Raw genomic sequence first — 20,887 nt, forward strand, 5'->3', positions numbered from 1 at the left:
ACACCTCCAGGACCTCCAGGAGCCAGGCTGGGCATGGGCTGCCCCAGTCCCCCCTGCCCTGGCCCCGGACCCTGCATCCCTGGGCTGCACCCCATGGGCCTCTTCCCCTGGACAGCCATCTGGAGGTGGTCCGGTAGTGGCTGCCCCCTGGCCAGCATCTTATAGAGAGAACAGTTTATTAAAGTATCAATCCAGTACGTTAAATGTTAGTTATTGTAACGTGAATGATGTTCATTGATTTGCTTGTCTACCCCTCAGTCATGAAATTGTAATTAAATGAAAAAGCATATGAAGTGTCACTACAATATTTATACAACCGGTGACAAGGCATATTAGCTACATATTAAAAACAACATTGTGGACCGCTCAGAGTTTGGAGACATTATAAATAACCATAGGCAGTCATTACACATTATATATCAGTTATAATGTATCATCTTAAACACGTATCGGTCTTTCAACCATTAAATCATCAATATCTGTACATGCCTTATAGGCCATGATCTGGGCCCGCAGCTGGTGAAGCTGGTTCTGGTTGAAAGGAGTAGGGCCTCCACCGGGGCCACCAGGGGTGGTGGGACCAGGACTGGGGCCATGAGGGCCAGGGCCGGAGCCACTTTGCTGGGGCCCACCGGGCCGGTTCTGCTGCTGGTTCTGGCCCCCCAGGGTTTGGGAGTCCGGGTTGGAGGAGGTGTCTGAGGGGTTTGGGCCAGCGCTAGAGGGTTGGAGAGGGCCAGTGGGGGGCCCATTGGAAGGGACGGGGCTGGAGTGGTCAGAGCCGCCGAGTGGGGAGTGGTAGCCTGGTGGGGAGAGAGGGAGACGGAAAGAGAGAGAGATAGAGAAAGGGGATATTTAGTGAGGTGAAACATGACATATAAAAATGAATAGATCTGACACAATATCCAATTCTACCATAATAGATAATCATATAGGTTCTATACAATACAGTTAATTCTGAACATTGTTCAACTGCGCACCCTCCTGAACAGACCCCTGGTGAGAGTGTGTACCTACCTTGAGAGTGTTGGTCCATGGGGCTTGGAGGAGGGCCCATGCCACTGTGTCCTCCCTGTCTCATAGGCATGCCCTTCATCTGGGCAAAGCGGGACTCCTCACTCATGCCCTTCTCATGCATACCAGTTCTCTCCATAGCAGTCCTCTCCATAACAGTCCTCTCCATGGCAGTCCTCTCCATGGCAGTCCTCTCCATACTAGTCCTCTCCATGGCAGTCCTCTCCATGGCAGTCCTCTCCATGGCAGTCCTCTCCATACCAGTCCTCTCCATACCAGTCCTCTCCATGGCAGTCCTCTCCATGGCAGTCCTCTCCATACTAGTCCTCTCCATGGCAGTCCTCTCCATGGCAGTCCTCTCCATGGCAGTCCTCTCCATACCAGTCCTCTCCATACCAGTCCTCTCCATGGCAGTCCTCTCCATACCAGTCCTCTCCATACCAGTCCTCTCCATACCTGTCCTCTCCATACCAGTCCTCTCCATACCTGTCCTCTCCATACCTGTCCTCTCCATACCAGTCCTCTCCATACCAGTCCTCTCCATACCAGTCCTCTCCATAGTAGTCCTCTCTATTCCAGTCCTCTCCATTGCAGTTCTCTCCATACCAGTCCTCTCCATTGCAGTTCTCTCCATTGCAGTTCTCTCCATGGTAGTTCTCTCCATACCTTCCAGTGGCTACAGGGAGGGAGACATAGATACAAACAAATGTAGATAAATCTACATGGAAACAGGTTTTGATTGTTGCAAGGAATTGTTTCAAAAAAGTTTATGTACTGTATTTACAGGGAGGCGTTACAGTTCCAGTCAAAAGTTTGGACACACCTACTCATTCAAGGGTTTTTATTTATTTTTTTACTATTTTCTACATTGTAGAATAATAGGGAAGACATCAAAACTATGAAATAACACATATGGAATCATGTAGTAACCAAAGTGTTAAATCAAAATATATTTTATATTTGAGATTCTTCAAAGTAGCCACCCTTTGCCTTGATGACAGCTTTGCACACTCTTGCCTTGTTAAAAGTTATTTTGTGGAATTTCTTTCCTTCTTAATGCGTTTGAGCCAATCAGTTGTGTTGTGACAAGGTAGGGGTGGTATACAGAAGATAGTCCTATTTGGTAAAAGACTAAGGCCATATTATGGCAAGAACAGCTCAAATAAGCAAACAGAAACAACAGTCCATCATTACTTTAAGAAATGAAGGTCAGTATATGCGGAAAATTAAGAACTTTGAAAGTTTCTTCAAGTGCCGTCGCAAGAGGATAAGTTCATTAGAGTTACCAGCTTCAGAAATTGCAGCCCAAATAAATGCTTAACAGAGTTCAAATAACAGACATCTCAACATCAACTGTTCAAAGTAGACTGCGTGAATCAGGTCTTCATGGTCAAATTGCTGCAAAGAAACCACTACTAAAGGACACCAATAAGAAGAAGAGACTTGGTTGGGCCAAGAAACAAGAGCAATGGACATTAGACCAGTGGAAATCTGTCCTTTGGTCTGATGAGTCCAAATTTGAGATTTTTAGTTCCAACTGTGTGTCTTTGTGAGACGCAGAGTAGGTGAATGGATGATCTCCGCATGTGTGGTTCCCACCGTGAAGCATGGAGGAGGAGGTGTGATGGTGCTTTGCTGGTGACACTGTCAGTGATTTATTTAGAATTCAAGGCACAGTTAACTAGCATGGCTACCACAGCATTCTGCAGCGATACGCCATCCCATCTGGTTTGCGCTTAGTAGGATTATCATTTGTTTTTCAACAGAACAATGACCCAACACACCTACAGGCTGTGTAAGGCTTATTTGACCAAGGAGAGTGATGGAGTGCTGCATCAGATGACCTGGCCTCCACAATCACCCGGCCTCAACCAAATTGAGATGATTTGGGATGAGTTTGACCGCAGAGCGAAGGAAAAGCAGTCAACAAGTGCTCAGCATATGTGGGAATGCCTTCAAGACTGTTGGAAAAGCAATCCAGGTGAAGCTGGTTGAGAGAATGTCGAGTGTACAAAACTGTCATCAAGGTAAAGGGTGGCTACTTTGAAGATTCTCAAACAGAAAATATATTTTGATTTGTTTAATAGTTTTTTGGTTACTACATGATTCCATATCTTTGCAGCAATTCGACCATGAAGGCCTGATTCACACAGTCTCCTCTGAACAGTTGATGTTTTGATATGTTTGTTTCTTGAACTTTGTGAAGCATTTATTTGGCTGGTAACTCTAATGAACTTAGCCTCTCCAGCAGAGGTAACTCTGGGTCTTCCTTTCCTGTGGCGGTCCTCATGAGAGCCAGTTTCATCAAAGCGCTTGATGGTTTTTGCGACTGCACTTGAAGAAACTATCAAAGTTCTTGACATTTTCCGGATTGACTGACCTTCATGTCTTAAAGTTATGATGGACTGTTGTTTCTCTTTGCTGATTTGAGCTGTTCTTGCTATATTATGGACTTGGTCTTTTACCAAGTAGGGCTATCTTCTGTATACCACCCCTACCTTGTCACAACAACTGATTGTCTCAAACGCATTAAGGAGGAAAGAAATTCCACAAATTAACTTTTAAAAAGGCACACCTGTTAATTGAAATGCATTCCAGGTGACTACCTAATGAAGCTGGTTGAGAGAATGCCAAGAGTGTTCAAAGCTGTCATCAAGGCCAAGGGTGGCTACTTTGAATAATCTCAAATATAAAATATATTTTGATTTGTTTAATACTTTTTTAGTTACAACATGATTCCATATGTGCTATTTCATAGTTTTGATGTCTTCACTATTATTCTACAATGTAGAAAATAGTAAAAATGAAGAAAAACCCGTGAATGAGTAGGTCTGTCCAAACTTTTGACTGGTACTGTAGATGGCAGACAAAGTAGCATGGAATAGAATAGAACACAACAGAAGAAGAAAAAACATTATTGTCCACACAATGTGGAAATGTGCCTTTGGTTCTAAAGGGTACAGCTGGTTAGGTACAGTAGCACTCAATAATCCACAAGGTGTCCTTACTTTGTGTAGAGGGTGCATGTTCTCCTGTGAGTATCCAGAGGGCCCAGGCTGAGGCAAGGGGTGACCTGAGGATGGAGGCCCTGGGCTGGGCCCCATCATGCTCTGAGAGGACCCCCCTGGAGAAGGACCAGGGCTGGGGCCAAGCATTGCCCCAGGAGAGGGCCCCGGGCCTGGGGAAGGACCCTGTCGAGGGGTACCCCCTATGGAAGGGTCTGGAGTGGACATCCAGAATGGATGGGTTGGGTGGAGGGGGAAGACCCTCCTGCTATTGGATGATAGTAGGGACCACTGGAAAGCGAGATAGATGATAAACATGCATTAAGACTGATCATTAATGAATTAGTACTGAAATCCCATTGGGCCTAATCCTTTAAAATGTGTGTAGTTTGTCATGTCTATAAATAAATAAATGACTATGTAATGAGCGTTTTATTAGGACCCACCCATGATAGCTAAATGGTATGGCCATAATAAAATGAATGGTCGGGAATGATGACATGCCGGAGGTTTATTGAAGAAATATAGAAATATATAAAGCCAATAACCTATCGATTATCTGTCTATCGCTACTAAGTCGCGATTGCATGATAGACAAATAGGATTTCACTAGTTATCCATCCTTTCTGTCTGGCTGTTTGATGCACTCACACCCTGCGCTGCATCAAAGCACTCGCTGCGCACAGCCTCCCGTTCCATAGTAATTATACCGCTGTTTATACACGTCGGACTATCGACTCAACTTGAAAAGGGGGAAACATGAAAATTATATTATCCCTTGCCTATAGAGCATTAAATAGGAGTCTCGATGAAGGGGGAATGGCGGACTGTCTGTGATTGTGCCACAATCGGACTTACCCGGGATAAATGAAAGGCTCGACGGTGTCCCGTTGTCCTGAATTTGGTTCTTTTAGAGACGTCGCGACTGTCGTAATTAATGTTCTCACCCTTGCTCTTTCGTAAACATTGGCGCTGCGCTTGAAGCGGTTATTTGATTCAACGACGTGGCTCGAGCGCCCCCTCCCTCACGGTTGCAGTGATGACCGACTGTAGAGTCTCGGCCGCCGAGAATTGCGCATGCGTCCCTGTGCAGCAACAGAGCCAAGGTAGCCTATTGTGTATTGCTGCAAACTGACCGTAGGCTAGGCTACACACTGTACTTTGTATATTAGTTATTTGTCTTGTCTAGATTTCCAAGTCATATGTTATTTCATGATTGATATTTAGATAAAAACCAAATGCAAAGATGAATCCTTCGCAGACTGAGCAGTGACTATTTTTCCCAGACTAAATTTAGCTCAACATCAGTTCCAGAGATACTATTTGATTTGAAGCTATTACAGCAAAGGGTCTATTCTGTGTTACAGATGTTATATCTAAACCAAATACCACTATCCATGTAGGAGCGTACAGTGCCTTCAAAACACAGATTCAACCACAAACACTTCATGTATTGTGTAAAGGGTTATGTAATGTCATGTCATATTTTAAATAGTATATAACTGCCTTAACGTTGCTGGACCCCAGGAAGAGTAGCTGTTGACGGGATCCTTAATAAATACAAAGACCAGGGAGGTTTTCCACTGCAAAGAAGGGCACTTATTGGTAGATGGGTAAAACAATAATAATAAAGCAGACATTAACTATCCCTTTGAACATGATGAAGTTATTAATTATACTTTGGATGGTGTATCAATACACCCAGTCACTACAAAGATACAGGCGTCCTTCCTAACTCAGTTGCCGGAGAGGAATGAAACCGCTCAGGGATTTCACCATGACGCCAATGGTGACTTTAAAACAGTTTAATGGCTGCGATAGAAGACTGAGGATGGATCAACAACATTGTAGTTACTCCACAAATGGAACCTAAATAACATGCTTCCTTTTTGCAATAAGGCACAAAATGTAAAACATCAAAAAATGTGGCAAAGAAATTAACTTTATGTCCCGAATACAAAGCATTATGTTTGGGGCAAATCCAACACAACACATCACTGAGAACCACTTCATTTCAAGCATGGTGGGGGCTGCATCCTGTTATAGGTATGCTTGTTATCGGCCAGAACGAGGAAGCTTTTTGGATAAAAACTAACGGAATAGAGCTAAGCACAGTCCAAATCCTAGAGGAAAACCTGGTTCAGTCTGCTTTCCAACATACACTGGGACACAGTCACATTTCAACAGGATAATAACCCAAAACATAAGGCCAAATATACACTGGAGCTGTCTAGCAATGATCAACAACCAACTTGACAGAGCTTGAAGAAGTTAAAAAAATAATAAATGTGCAAATATTGTACAATCCAGGTGTGTACAGCTCTTAGACTTACCAAGAAAGACTCAAGCTGTAATTGCTGCCAAAGGTGATTCTAACATGTATTGACTCAGGGGTGAATACAAAAGATTGACAGTGCCTTCGGAAAGTATTCAGACCCCTTGACTTTTTCCACATTGTTACGCTACAGCCTTATTCTACAATATCACCCCCACCCCCCCATCAATCTACACACCATACCACATAATGTCAAAGTAAAAACAGAGGTATTGTGTAGATTGCTGAGGAATTGTTTTTATTTAAGCAATTTTACAATATCGCTGTAACGTAACAAAATGTGGAAAAAGTCAAGGGGCCTGCATACTTACCGAAGGCACTGTAGACATAGATATACAGTGAAATCAGAAAGTATTCAGACACATTTCCCTTTTCCACATTTTGTTACAGCATTATTCTAAAATGGATTAAATACATTTCCCCTCATTAATCTACACACAATACCCCATAATAAACAGAGCAAAAACAGTTATAATTTTTTGCAAATGTATTAAAAATAAAAAACAGAAATACCTTATTTACATAAGTATTCAGACCCTTTGCTATGAGACTCAAAATTGAGGTGGAGACCAAGAACCCGATGGTCACTCTGACAGAGCTCCAGAGTTCCCCTGTGGAGATGGAAGAACCTTCCAGAAGGACAACCAGCTCTGCAGTACTCCACCAATCAGGCCTTTATGGTGGAGTGGCCAGATGGAAGCCACTCCTGGGTAAAAAGGCACATGACAGTCTGCTTGGAGTTTGCCAAAAAGGCAACCAAAGGACTCAGACCATGAGAAACAAGATTCTCTGGTCTGAATGCCAAGCGTCACCGCTGGAGGAAACCTGGCACCATCCCTACGGTGAAGCATAGTGGTGGCAGCATCATGTGGGGATGTTTTTCAGCAGTAGAGACTGGGAGACTAGTCAGGATTGAGGCAAAGATGAACAGAGCAAAGTACAGAGAGATCCTTGATAAAAACCTGTTCCAGAGTGCTCAGGACCTCAGACTGGGGTGAAGGTTCACCTTCCAACAGGACAACGACCCTAAGCAAACAGCCAAGACTTTGCAGGATTGGCTTCGGGACAAGTCTGTGAATGTCCTTGAGTGGCCCAGCCAGAGCCCGGACTTGAAACAGATCGAACATCTCTGGAAAGACCTGAAAATAGCTGTGCAGCGAAGCTCCCCATCCAACCTGACAGAGCTTTAGAGGATCTGCAAAGAAGAATGGGAGAAGCTCCCCAAATACAGGTGTGCCAAGCTTGTAGCGTCATACCCAAGAATAATTGAGGCTGTAATCGCTGCTTCAACAAAGTACTGAGTAAAGGGTCTGAATACATATGTAAATGTGATATTTCAGTTTATTTTTAATACATTTCTAAACCTTTTTTTGCTTTTGTCATTGAGGCATTGTGTAAGGGGATTGATAAGGGGGAAAATAAAACAATTTAATCAATTTTAGGATAAGGCTGTAACGTGACAGAATTCTGAAAAAGTCAAGTGGTATGAATACTTTTAGAATGCACTGGTGTGTGTGTGTATATATATATATATATATATATATATATATATATATATATATATATATATATATATATACTGCTCAAAAAAATAAAGGGAACACTAAAATAACATCATAGATCTGAATGAAAGAAATAATCTTATTAAATACTTTTTTCTTTACATAGTTGAATGTGCTGACAACAAAATCACACAAAAATAATTAATGGAAATCCAATTTATCAACCCATGGAGGTCTGGATTTGGAGTCACACTCAAAATTAAAGTGGAAAACCACACTACAGGCTGATCCAACTTTGATGTAATGTCCTTAAAACAAGTCAAAATGAGGCTCAGTAGTGTGTGTGGCCTCCACGTGCCTGTATGACCTCCCTACAACGCCTGGGCATGCTCCTAATGAGGTGGCGGATGGTCTCCTGAGGGATCTCCTCCCAGACCCGGACTAAAGCATCCGCCAACTCCTGGACAGTCTGTGGTGCAACGTGGCGTTGGTGGATGGAGCGAGACATGATGTCCCAGATGTGCTCAATTGGATTCAGGTCTGGGGAACGGGCGGGCCAGTCCATAGCATCAATGCCTTCCTCTTGCAGGAACTGTTGACACACTTCAGCCACATGAGGTCTAGCATTGTCTTGCATTAGGAGGAACCCAGGGCCAACCGCACCAGCATATGGTCTCACAAGGGGTCTGAGGATCTCATCTCGGTACCTAATGGCAGTCAGGCTACCTCTGGCGAGCACATGGAGGGCTGTGCGGCCCCCCAAAGAAATGCCACCCCACACCATGACTGACCCACCGCCAAACCGGTCATGCTGGAGGATGTTGCAGGCAGCAGAACGTTCTCCACGGCGTCTCCAGACTGTCACATGTGCTCAGTGTGAACCTGCTTTCATCTGTGAAGAGCACAGGGCGCCAGTGGCGAATTTGCCAATCTTGGTGTTCTCTGGCAAATGCCAAACGTCCTGCACGGTGTTGGGCTGTAAGCACAACCCCCACCTGTGGGCGTCGGGCCCTCATGGAGTCTGTTTCTGACCGTTTGAGCAGACACATGCACATTTGTGGCCTGCTGGAGGTCATTTTGCAGGGCTCTGGCAGTGCTCCTCCTTGCACAAAGGCGGAGGTAGCGGTCCTGCTGCTGGGTTGTTGCCCTCCTACGGCCTCCTCCATGTCTCCTGATGTACTGGCCTGTCTCCTGGTAGCGCCTCCATGCTCTGGACACTACGCTGACAGACACAGCAAACCTTCTTGCCACAGCTCGCATTGATGTGCCATCCTGGATGAGCTGCACTACCTGAGCCACTTGTGTGAGTTGTAGACTCCGTCTCATGCTGCCACTAGAGTGAAAGCACCGGCAGCATTCAAAAGTGACCAAAACATCAGCCAGGAAGCATAAGAACTGAGAAGTGGTCTGTGGTCACCACCTGCAGAACCACTCCTTTATTGGGGGTGTCTTGCTAATTGCCTATAATTTCCACCTGTTGTCTATTCCATTTGCACAACAGCATGTGACATTTATTGTCAATCAGTGTTGCTTCCTAAGTGGACAGTTTGATTTCACAGAAGTGTGATTGACTTGGGAGTTATATTGTGTTGTTTAAGTGTCCCCTTTATTTTTGTTGAGCAGTATATATATATATATATATATAAAAAAAGTGTTCCTTAAAATATAATTTACTTCCACAAAAAGTAAATTCATTTTAATCCCAATTTGTTACAACAAAATATGGAAAAAGTCAAGGGGTGTGAATACTTTCTCAAGTCACTGTAAGAGAGAGTGTTCTTTATACAGGATAAAGACTGTGACGATGTGGGACAATAGACACTTGGGTAAGGAGGTTGTTACTCGCCAGAATCCTGGCTGGCACAAAACAACATACACATGTAGGCCAAGAGTTCAATCAATCTTATATTCAGACAATAAATACAAAAAAAAGTTACCTTTAATAACATTATATACAACAGTTTTACAAAGTCATGTTGTCCACATGAATGCAGTCCCTTATTAGGGTGGTCATTAGCACATTTAAAGACTTCTACACATGACAATTCTTCACTTTATTGAGAAAATAAAATGTCACCTTTATGAGATAATATACACATGGACAAGAGTGAAATACACAGATTACTGGGGTGAATCCTAACTCGCTAACCTCGCATTTTCACTTATTCTCCCATTGACTTCAATGAATGATCAGTGAACATTCAGGTTAAGTGAAAGTCAAGATTTGCCCCTTAGAGGATACCTGTTGCACACAGGTCAGAAGCCTAATTAAAACGTGAGATCAAGCATCCAATCAACAGTGTTTTAACCACTGCCCAGACTATTTCATTTTATTTTGGGGTTGAGGGAGCTTGTGACGTGACTTTGATATCCAACTTGGGGGGTTTAATGCTTAGATCAGGGCTGTTCAATGTCAGTCCTGGTTTTCATCCTCTCCTTCTAATAAGGACCTAATTCAGACCTGGCTGAGACACCAGGTGAGTGCAATTAACTACCAGGTAGAAACAAAAAAACAGAAGTGTTTTGGCCCTCCAGGACCAGAATTGACCAGCCCTGGCTTAGATATTAATATGCAGGTCTCCAAAGTGCAAGGCTTTTAACTCAACCATAATAAATTGAAGTTACACGTGTTCAAAAACATCTGAGTTCAAAGTGAGGCATCCCCCCCCGCCAGTACTCAGCAGCACTACCTTGTTAAAAACATTATGACCCTAAAAGGAATAGAGTTCAGAATCGTTCATTCAACAAGTCTCACGACAACCAAAAACTGTCTTCATCCAAAAAGGCATCCTATTCTCTATGTAGTGCACAATGTTGGGGATAGGGTGTCATTTTGGACATAGCCTCTTGGTAAATGGATAATTTCCCATCATCTAGATAGGAGCTAGTGTAACACATTACACAAAAGGGGATATTGTTGTAACAGTGGATTCCTGTTGCAAGTTGATACTGGTAGACTAATTGACAAGAGAGAGCTGATGAAATAGTGTGAGAGTGTAGCAGACCTGGGGTTCAATTAGTATTGGTTTTCTGAGCTTGCCTGGTGTTTTCTGAGCTTGCTAGGGCAAAAACAATACTCCCAAAAGTGCAAATGTTGCCCATCTGGCACTCCAGGCAGGTTAAATCAACTCAGTGCCTTTTGGAAAAAAAAGCAAATACTATTTGAACCCAGGTCTGGAAACCAGTGAGCGAGGTTAGGTAGGGAGCCCAGCCCAGGCCATTTACTGTTGTCTGAATGGTGTGTCAAAGGACGGCACAACTAAAGGCAGGGTTGGGATGCTGCAATGAAATTCATATAGCCATGTAGTATGAATGTAGTACTATAGCCATGACACTGAATTAAGATGGCATAGGGAATATAAGAGAGAGTACAGTAGAGGAATGTGAACATAACAGCAACTCAACACACCAACAGCTTCAGTTCACACACAAATCATTTCACACACGCACTTAATAGCTCTTACAAAACAGAAATGAATGTAAAAAGTGTACAGCAGTATTATAATACAAGTCAGAGAGAAGAGGGCTGAGTACCTTGTCTTCCACTACTAGTGACCCCCGTCATGTAGCATGTATCAAACAGGCTCCGTGTTTCCAGTTGTTATTATTCCCAAAATGAAGTCAAGAGGCCCCATCCCAAATCCCTACGGCCTTGGCGATCTGAGCGGATTTGATTGGTATAAGCAATAAGGTGAAGATTACACCTAGCCTGGTTATTATTACTAACACCTGTCAGATCCTCTCAGATCTCCATAAGTGTATAGGGCTTAGGGGTCCATTTGGGATGGGGCAACAGTCCAATTGAGTAATGCCTAGCGTTAGTTTCTAAGACCTGTTTCTGCCCAGACAGACCGACAGTGAGATTCAGTTGAAGCCTCGCCTCGAATATGACAGACACAAATGCCAGAGTTTGTGATATAGCAGAAAGCATATATCCACTTTGAGCTCTATAAAAACAGAGAATTTTGGGATGGATTCCATTTCCAAGTCAGTCTTTCCCCGTTTGCTTACATTTCGTTCCTCAGCAACACAAACCAGTACTCACAGGAAGACAAAGTCGTCAGAGCTGCCTATGTTGTTGCCTTGGGGCAGCATGTGGGCGGGGCCAGGGGAGGTGTCAGAGTGAGGATGGGAGGAGCTGTGGCCCACCAGTCCATAGTCCTGGGCCTGGCCCTCCACGAAGGTAAAGATGGGGTACTTCTCTTCGGGCAACGATAGGGCCTGGGGTGGGGGGGTATGAAAGTGTTGAATTGGTCACTTATTAAAGTCACCCAGAATAAGATAAGAGCTTTATGTAAGTGATGTATACAGTAACAGTACAACTGATGCATAAGTGATTTAATACAGTAACAGTTAGTGTAATCAGTCAAAAGTTTGGACACACCTACTCATTCCATGGTTTTTCCTTTATTTGTACTATTTTCTACATTGCCCAAGCATGTCTCTTCTTATTGGTGTCCTTTAGTAGTGGTTTCTTTGCAGCAATTCGACCATGAAGGCCTGATTGACACAATCTCCTCTGAACAGTTGATGTTGAGATGAGTGTTACTTGAACTCTGTGAAGCATTTATTTGGGCTGCAATCTGAGGCTGGTAACTCTAATGAACTTATCCTCTGCAGCAGAGGTAACTCTGGGTCTTCCTTTCCTGTGGCGGTCCTCATGAGAGCCAGTTTCATCATAGCTTGATGGTTTTTGCAACTGCACTTGAAGAAACTTTGAAAGTTCTTGACATTTTCCAGATTAAGACATGGTCAGTCAAAGTAATGATGGACTGTTGTTTCTCTTTGCTTATTTGAGCTGCTCTTGCCATAATATGGACTTGTTCTTTTACCAAATAGGGCTATCTTCTGTATACCACCCCTACCTTGCCACAACACAACTGATTGGCTCAAACGCATTAAGGAGTAAAGAAATTCCACAAATTAACTTTTAAAAAAGGCACACGTGTTAATTGAAATGCATTCCAGGTGACTACCTCATGAAGCTTGTTGAGAGAATGCCAAGAGTGTGCAAAGCTGTCATCAAGGCAAAGGGTGGCTACTTTGAACAATCTGAAATATATTTTGATTTGTTTAACACTTTTTTGGTTACTAAATGATTCCATAGTTTTGATGTCTTCACTATTATTCTACAATGTAGAAAATAGTCAAAATAAAGAAAAAACGTGGAATGAGTAGGTGTCCAAACTTTTGAATGGTTCTGTATAAGTGATGTATACAGTAACAGATGTATAAGTGATGTATCACTGATGCGTAAGAGACGTGTAACATGTCTATCTATAAGTGACGAATAAGCCATCTAAGTTGTGTCGCTTCAACTCATGCATCTATAAATCATATCAGCGTCAAAGTTAGAGATCTATAAATGATCTATATGTGATGCATAACTAATGTATAAAATGATACATAAGTGATGAATGTAAACATGAGTAAGAAGAGACTTGAAATGAGGCCAAGAGGCTGAGCTCACCACACAGACAGCGGAACACAGAGACTCAAAGTCCTTCTTGTTCTTGGCATAGAAGCCTATAGTACAGCTGGGGTCCATGCGACTGAAGGGCATCTTCCTGGGCGAGCTACAGTGGAACGACTGTGGAGGTGGGGAGGAGAGGGAGGGCATTACAGACAAGGTACACGTCAATCTGAAATGACCTACTTTGATCCAGTCAAAACAAGCTTATCTGGGTCATAGCACAGACAGACAATGTCCAATGACAGACGGAGCGGCAAAGGAGAGAGAAGAGTGATATAAAGTCCAACCAACCTCCAGTGGGAAGTTGTCTTGAGTGACATCCACCACGGCCTGACAGTAGTGAGGGTCCAGATACAGCAGCTGCTCGTCTGTTTGGACAGGAAATAGGAAGAAGACAAAGTTAAATGACAGCCCACTGTCCAATCAGAAGCAACTGAACCAGGAAGTAGAGTGCAGTTCTTACCTTGGCAGCCAATAAAGAACAGCGAATGCTTGGGTTTCCCGCCGATGATTCCGATACAGCATTCTAACCTGAGAATGTTCTTAAGACACAAAGAAATCCATATTTATGTTAGAGCGACATCAACCATGGAGAAATAACAAGCTTTGTGACTAAGGTTAGGTTATGAAAGTTTGTGTGTACATTAGAGGTCGACCGATTAATCGGAACGGCCGATTAATTAGGGCCGATTTCAAGTTCTCATAACAATCGGTAATCGGTATTTTTGGCTACCGATTTGCCGATTTTTAAAAATTACATTTTTACACCTTTATTTAACTAGGCAAGTCAGATTAAGAACACATTCTTATTTTCAATGACGGCCTAGGAACGGGGGTTAACTGCCTTGTTCAGGGGGGATTCGGGGATTCGTTTTTGCAACCTTCTGGTTACTAGTCCAACGCTCTAACCACCTGCCTTACATTGCACTCCACGAGGAGCCTGCATGGCAGGCTGACTACCTGTTACGTGAGGGCAGCAAGAAGCCAAGGTAAGTTGCTAGCTAGCGTTAAACTTATCTTAACATAATCACTAGTTAACCACACATGGTTGATGATATTACTAGTTTATCTAATGTGTCCTGCGTTGCATATAATCGATGCGGTGCCTGTTAATTTCTTATCGAATCACAGCCTACTTCGACAAATGGGTGATGATTTAACAAGCGCATTTGTGAAAAAAAGCACTGTCGTTGCACCAATGTACCCAACCATAAACATCAATGCCTTTCTTTAAAATCAATACACAAGTATATATTTTTAAACCTGCATATTTAGTTAATATTGCCTGCTAACATGAAATTGTGTCACTGCTCTTGCGCTCATTGCACGCAGAGTCAGGGTATATGCAACAGTTTGGGCCGCCTGGCTCGTTGCGAACTAATTTGCCAGAATTTTACGTAATTATGACATACCATTGAAGGTTGAGCAATGTAACAGGAATATTTAGACTTAGGGATGCCACCTTTTAGATAAAATACGGAACGGTTCCGTATTTCACTGAAAGAAAAAACGTTTTGTTTTCGAGATGATAGTTTCCGGATTGGACCATATTAATGACCTAAGGCTCGTATTTCTGTGTGTTAATTATATTATAATTAAGTCTATGATTTGATAGAGCAGTCTGACTGAGCAGTGGTAGGCACCAGCAGGCTCGTAAGCATTCATTCAAACAGCACTTTTGTGCGTTTTGCCAGCAGCTGTTCGCAATGCATTGCGCTGTGTATGACTTCAAGCCTATCAACTCCCAAGATTAGGCTGGTGTAACCGATGTGAAATGGCTAGCTAGTTAGCGGGTGCGCGCAAATAGCGTTTAAACATCACTTGCTCTGAGACTTGAAGTAGTTGTTCCCCTTGCTCTACATGGGTAACGCTGCTTCGAGGGTGGCTGTTGTCGATGTGTTCCTGGTTCGAGCCCAGGTAGGAGCGAGGAGAGGGACGGAAGCTATACTGTTACACTGGCAATACTAAAGTGCCTATAAGAACATCCAATAGTCAAAGGTATATGAAATACAAATCGTATAGAGAGAAATAGTCCTATAATAACTACAACCTAAAACTTCTTACCTGGGAATACTGATGTTAAAAGGAACCAGCAGCTTTCATATGTTCTCATGTTCTGAGCAAGGAACTTAAACGTTAGCTTTCTTACATGGCACATATTGCACTTTTACTTTCTTCTCCAACACTTTGTTTTTGCATTATTTAAACCAACTTGAACATGTTTCATTATTTATTTGAGGCTAAATTGATTTTATTGATGTATTATATTAAGTTAAAATAAGTGTTCATTCAGTATTGTTGTAATTGTCATTATTACAAATAAATACAAAAATAAAAATCGGACGATTAATCGGTATCGGCGGTTTTTTGGTCCTCCAATAAATGGTATCGGCGGTGAAAAATCATAATCGGTCGACCTCTAGTGTACATGCGTGTACCCACCCTGACACACTCGATGTAGGAGGGGTTGAGAGAGTCTCCACCTAGTCGGACTGGAACCAGTATGATGACAGACTTCCAGCCTGGACCACTGGGCTCAGGATCTGATATACTCTGGTTCAACGACTGGTCACACAGATGCACCACGTCCATTTTGTACACTGAAAGAAACACACAATGACACTATGGGCCTAAGTTTCACTAGGGACATGTCCCCCCACATTCTGAAATGTAATTTTTCCCTCCCCATTTTGTAATTTAATTGTGATACAGAAATGAGACAAACAGTTCAGCTACATTCAGAAGACCAATGACAAAAACATCACTTATGACGAGAACATTTGAGATGGACCAAACATACAATATCTGGTGAATTCGACAAATGACAACACTAACCAACAACACCAACCAACAACACCAACCAACAACACCAACCAACAACACCAACCAACCACCCAGTAGGAAAGGTAGTGTAAAGTCAAACTCACCAGTACAGTCCTGCGCTACATATACAGCCAGGTTGTGAACCTCAGAAGTCTTAGCAACTGCTTTTCTAGAAAACAAACATACGGCTCATGTTTAATGTCACAACATACTGATAATACTGGGAATGAAGTAAATATCAGGGTTTGGTTCAATTCCATTTCAATTCAGAAAGTAAACCAAATGTTGATTCTAATTCCAAATGTTCCTCATTTAACAACATTGAAAACAATTGGAATTTCAGTTTACTTCCTGAATTGAGTGGAATTGTAATGTAATTGACTCCAACCCTGGTAAACATCAACATGCAGTCAGGCACACCACCGAGCCTCCTTAAAAAATATAATAGCAACCAAAACATCTCCACAATAAAGGTGCATCCGTAAACATGTCTGCTGAAGATCATTCTGATGCACTATGGCATTACAGACATCTATCAAAAATCTAAGTATAGAAATCAAATGCATGCTGATGCCATCACTGACTTGAATGAGGTATGTTCTATAGATTCTACTTCTATGGCTGATCAGCATCATTATCTTGACCACACCCCATGGAGGGCCCCTCACCGTAGTATGTGTGCCACCACTGAGGGGCCGTACCAGTCCCCCGCCTTCTTCCCTGAGCTCTTCCCCAATTCTACCAGCTGGTGCACCCCAAACGGGGCCGTGGGCTCATCCCCAAACCAGGCCACAACCCTCCGGTGGAGGGGCTCAGCCTTCCTGTCCCTGCCTGACTCCGGCCTCTTCTTCTGGGTATGGTTGAGAGCCATGCCCCCTGGCATGGAGGTCTTCTGGGGCGTGGTGGGGGTCCGCGAGGAGGAGGAGTAGCCGAAGGAGGGGATGGGTACACCCCCAGCGCGGGACGGGGAGCGGGGTCTCAGAACCTCAAAGTCCACGTCGGCGAACTGCTGGGCGTCTGGCCACGACCAGTCTAGACAACACAATACAGACAGTTAGTAGTGATCTATGGGGAGGTGGAAGGAGGAGACATAGGGAGGAGAGAGAGGGGAGACAGACCAGGAAACAGAGAGAGAGAAACAGTTGAAGAGAGACGTGGCAGAAAGAGTAACAAGAGAGAGAGAGAGACAGACAGGGGCCCCATCCCAAATGGACCCCTACGCACTGGTGGAGATCTGAGAGGATCTGACAGGTGTATGCAATATGTTAATAGCTCCACCCTGCTAGGTGTAAGTTTCACCGATCATATTGCTTATACCAAACAAGTCCTCTCAGATCTCCACAATTGTATGTGCATAGGGGTCCATTTGGGATTGGGCCAGAGTTGGTGTATTTGTCTCAGAGTTAGGAAGAGGACCCATCTTTGTATCTCTACCCATTTAGAGCCCTCTTTCTAACTCTATGAGTTGTCTCACCTCGTGGCAGCAGATGTAGCAGTAGGCCCTGGGCCAGCAGCATCTGTCCGCTCCGCAGCATGCAGCCCCAGCCACAGTCTGTAGTCAAGGTGGAGCCCTCCAGCTGGGGGAACTCCCTACGGTAGGTCAGCCACAGCCGAGACACGAACGCCCGCCTGAACCGCTCCACCTCGTCTGGAAGGGGAGAGAGATACCCAGTGAGTAGAACTGGTTAAAATACATCTTTCCAACCAGTTTTTCCTCACTGGGTATGGAGCAGAGAGCGTCATCTATTTTACCAGGAAGTCTTTTGAAGTTGGAGTGGGGTTGTTGGAGGTTAGCTACCTTCACTATTGAGCAGATATGAGTGGCCCATTACAGTCACTGGAGAGCTCTTGTTGAATGTGGTCTTCGACTTGACCGACCAGCCTAAAGAGGGAAAAGAAACAGAACAGACCTTTTTAGAGGGGATTCTTTATGTCTTGATGACTGGTTGAGGAAGGGGGAAGTTGACTTCGGGAGGGCTATTACACATTGCTTTGTATGAGACTTCTGTTAAGAAGAAATAAAAAAGACCTAAAAAAGATTATTCACACAGAAAGTACAAAGACTAGAAAATCTCCCTTGTTGCTATTTCTTAAGAAAATTTAAAAAACCATTGTTTAAACTGACTGTACGGAAAAACTGGAAGTTATGTCTGTTGCTGTTAAACAGCTATATAGAACTATCCGCCTTATGGAGAAAAAAAAGTTCAAATGAACCCACTGACTGACCGTATTTGACATTATTCCACGCCGACATCAGTTTGGTCTTGAGTTTGTCCACCTCGTCTGGCTCTCCAGCGGTGGTGGCCTCTCTGGTTCCACCCCCACCAGTACCCTGCCGGTTCCCAAAGCTAGTTCCTCCGCCAGGGTCCACCAGCTGGGGCTGCTGGGGTCTCTTGGTCTCCTCTCTCTGGAGGGGTTCATCCTGACCCACCACTCCTACTCCCCCCACATACTGAACTGCACTGGGAGACACGGAGTTCATGCTCAGGCTTACAGCTGGGCTCTGCAGATCCTCATAGCAATAGGGACCTGACGGAAGAGAGGGATGAGAGATAGAAAATCAATGTTTACGACAGTGCATGCATGTGTAATTTGATTAGCTATGGATTAAGGGCTATATGTGTCGCTCTCCTTTTTTGTCTGTCCAGCACTAAGATGAAGTTTAAACATTAACATTGAAGGACAGAGAGGTTAAGCTAATTGTGCGTCTAAACAATGACTGATGCCAGGCTGATTTTATCTCATTTCATGCAGATTCACAAGAAAGTGGCTGGGCTTAAACATTTTTGATGACTTTGCTATTATTATGCAGACCAGAGCAGCTGTCGCAGTGGTTAGGCTAGTGAATGCTATTGAGAAAAACAATATTAGTCACAGTGAGTTTCAAAGTAAACCACTTCTCCCTCCTTCCTCGAGTGAAACTGCACTGAACAAAATTAAATGCAAAATGCTACAATTTCTAAGATTTTACTGAGTTACAGTTCACAGAAGGAAATCCTTCAATTGAAATAAATTCATTAGGCCCTAATCTATGGATTTCACATGACTGGGAATACAGATATGCTGGGCTGGCTTTGTTACACATGGTCTGCGGTTGTAAGGTTGGTCGGATGTACTGCCAAATTCTCTAAAACGACTTTGGAGGCGGCTTATGGTAGAGAAATTAACATTCAATTATTTGGCAACAGCTGTTGTGGACGTTCCTGCAGTCAGCATGCCAATTGTGCACACCCTCAACTTGAGACATCTGTGGCATGGAGTTGTGTGACAAATCTGCACATTTTAGAGTGGCCTTTTATTGTCCCCAGCACAAGGTGCACCTGTGGCTTTGTATGCCATTTAATCAGCTTCTTGATATGCCACATCTGTCAGGTGGATGGATTATCTTGGCAAAGGAGACATGGTCACTAACAGGGATGTAATCAAATTTGTGCACAAAATTTGAAAGAAATAAGCTTTTAGCGCATATGGAAAATGTCTGGGATCTTTTATTTCATCTCATGAAACATAGGACTAAAACTTTACATGTTGCGTTTTATATTTTTGTTCAGTATAGTTGAAAAAAGCTGTGGGTATCACTTAGTTTAGAGTCATCACAGGATGATGTGCCTGAGTGACAAGAAAACAGATGTTACACAGTAACAGACACGGTAACACTGGAATGTAGAACAAGTGACTTCACTTCCTACTCTGTACTGAAACTGGAAACAGTTTATTTAACCTAATGAGGAATTATTGTTCTTTCTGGGAAAACACGATAGAATAGCCATCATGTGATTGGTGTGTGACAACAAACAGCTGGGGGTGACAGTGAGAAGCCTTGGTAGCAGATGGTCAAAAGACGTAGCTAACTAACTAGCCTTTTCTACACTGTAGCCTACCGGTGACTTACCTATTAGCTATGATAACCATCCTGTTATTTAAGAAGTAACCAAGCTGTCACGTTTCTTAAAAATCACTAGCTCTAACATGACAGCTAGTTACACCTATTAAGGGGCTACAGGCTGGCTTAATTATATGATATTGGCTTAACTACTAACTTACCTAGCTAGTTAGCCGGCTAGTTACTAGCTAAACCTCATGCAACACAACATAGCCACGATCCTAACCTTACCACTTTGTGAAGAGTGTCATTGACATGAGAGGTCTTTAACCAAGTCAAATCTTAGAATTGCTTGATAGGACGGCGACGGCTCAGGAAGTGCAGGGTTGAGACCACGTACTACGTAGCTTTGCTGTGGTAACGCAATACTGATAGTTAGCTGCCAAGCTACAGTAGCTAGCTAGCTAGCTGTCAACGCATCTGGTTAGCAACTTTGTAGAAAACAGGCTAACGCGTTAATGTCTCGCCTTTCTTGACGACTCCAGGACAACCACAGCCAATGTCAGCGATTAAAAGGAATTATTCTACATCCAACGAGTAACGTTAAACTCAGTCGAATTATAGCTCACCCAACGATTTACTTCGCATGCTAGCTAGTTGCTCTACATCTGAGCTAGTTAGCTTGCAGGATCAGCTGGTTGACAACATACAATAAGGAGGGCTCTAGATACTTCCTGACAGACTGTACTAACAACATGATTGGTCAACCTACTGATACGAGCAAATATATTGATTTAAATCCTAACAATAAATCATAGCGCGCGTTTTATTAGCTAATATTTTACACATTGACGTTAGTCATATTATGTAAATAAGCTGGTGTATAGACCTAGTGTAACTGTGAATGAAATGAGA

General features: G+C 43.3%; 2 protein-coding genes across 8 annotated transcripts in view; both read right to left on the reverse strand.

Annotated features, from left to right (window-relative positions):
* Positions 1-5,067, reverse strand: part of LOC115147373 (transcription activator BRG1) — a 30,343-nt gene extending 25,276 nt beyond the window's left edge. For all 7 annotated transcript variants that reach the window (XM_029689592.1, XM_029689593.1, XM_029689588.1 and 4 more), the window contains exons 1-5: positions 4,875-5,067; positions 4,020-4,307; positions 1,015-1,687; positions 490-800; positions 1-158 (exon numbers count right to left, since the gene is read on the reverse strand). The exon at positions 1-158 is cut by the window's left edge and continues 56 nt beyond it. In XM_029689592.1, coding sequence (XP_029545452.1) covers positions 1-158; positions 490-800; positions 1,015-1,687; positions 4,020-4,244 — 1,367 coding nt within the window. In that variant the 5' untranslated portion in view covers positions 4,245-4,307; positions 4,875-5,067. The remainder of the gene's footprint in view (positions 159-489; positions 801-1,014; positions 1,688-4,019; positions 4,308-4,874) is intronic.
* A 4,707-nt stretch (positions 5,068-9,774) lies between these two features.
* LOC115147378 (cysteine protease ATG4D) lies at positions 9,775-20,676 on the reverse strand. Its single transcript, XM_029689600.1, has 11 exons — positions 20,264-20,676; positions 18,376-18,678; positions 17,948-18,031; positions 17,624-17,797; positions 16,818-17,181; positions 16,254-16,318; positions 15,769-15,926; positions 13,790-13,868; positions 13,618-13,694; positions 13,324-13,443; positions 9,775-12,074 (listed from the first exon to the last, which is right to left on the reverse strand). The coding sequence occupies exons 2-11, from the start codon at positions 18,629-18,631 to the stop codon at positions 11,895-11,897; spliced, it is 1,557 nt and encodes a 518-aa protein (XP_029545460.1). The 5' UTR covers positions 18,632-18,678; positions 20,264-20,676; the 3' UTR covers positions 9,775-11,894.
* Positions 20,677-20,887: the final 211 nt, after the last annotated feature.

This window comes from Salmo trutta, chromosome 14 (genome assembly GCF_901001165.1).
Source record: "Salmo trutta chromosome 14, fSalTru1.1, whole genome shotgun sequence".
Classification (NCBI taxonomy): Eukaryota; Metazoa; Chordata; class Actinopteri; order Salmoniformes; family Salmonidae; genus Salmo; species Salmo trutta.

Excerpts from the sequence above, each read along its gene's own strand:
- LOC115147378 (XM_029689600.1), bottom strand. The coding sequence starts at position 18,631 with ATGAACTCCGTGTCTCCCAGTGCAGTTCAGTATGTGGGGGGAGTAGGA. Across the intron at positions 15,927-16,253 it reads TGTAGCGCAGGACTGTACTG|TGTACAAAATGGACGTGGTG; the intron begins GTGAGTTTGACT and ends TGTTTCTTTCAG. Across the intron at positions 13,695-13,789 it reads GTTCTTTATTGGCTGCCAAG|ACGAGCAGCTGCTGTATCTG; the intron begins GTAAGAACTGCA and ends CTGTCCAAACAG.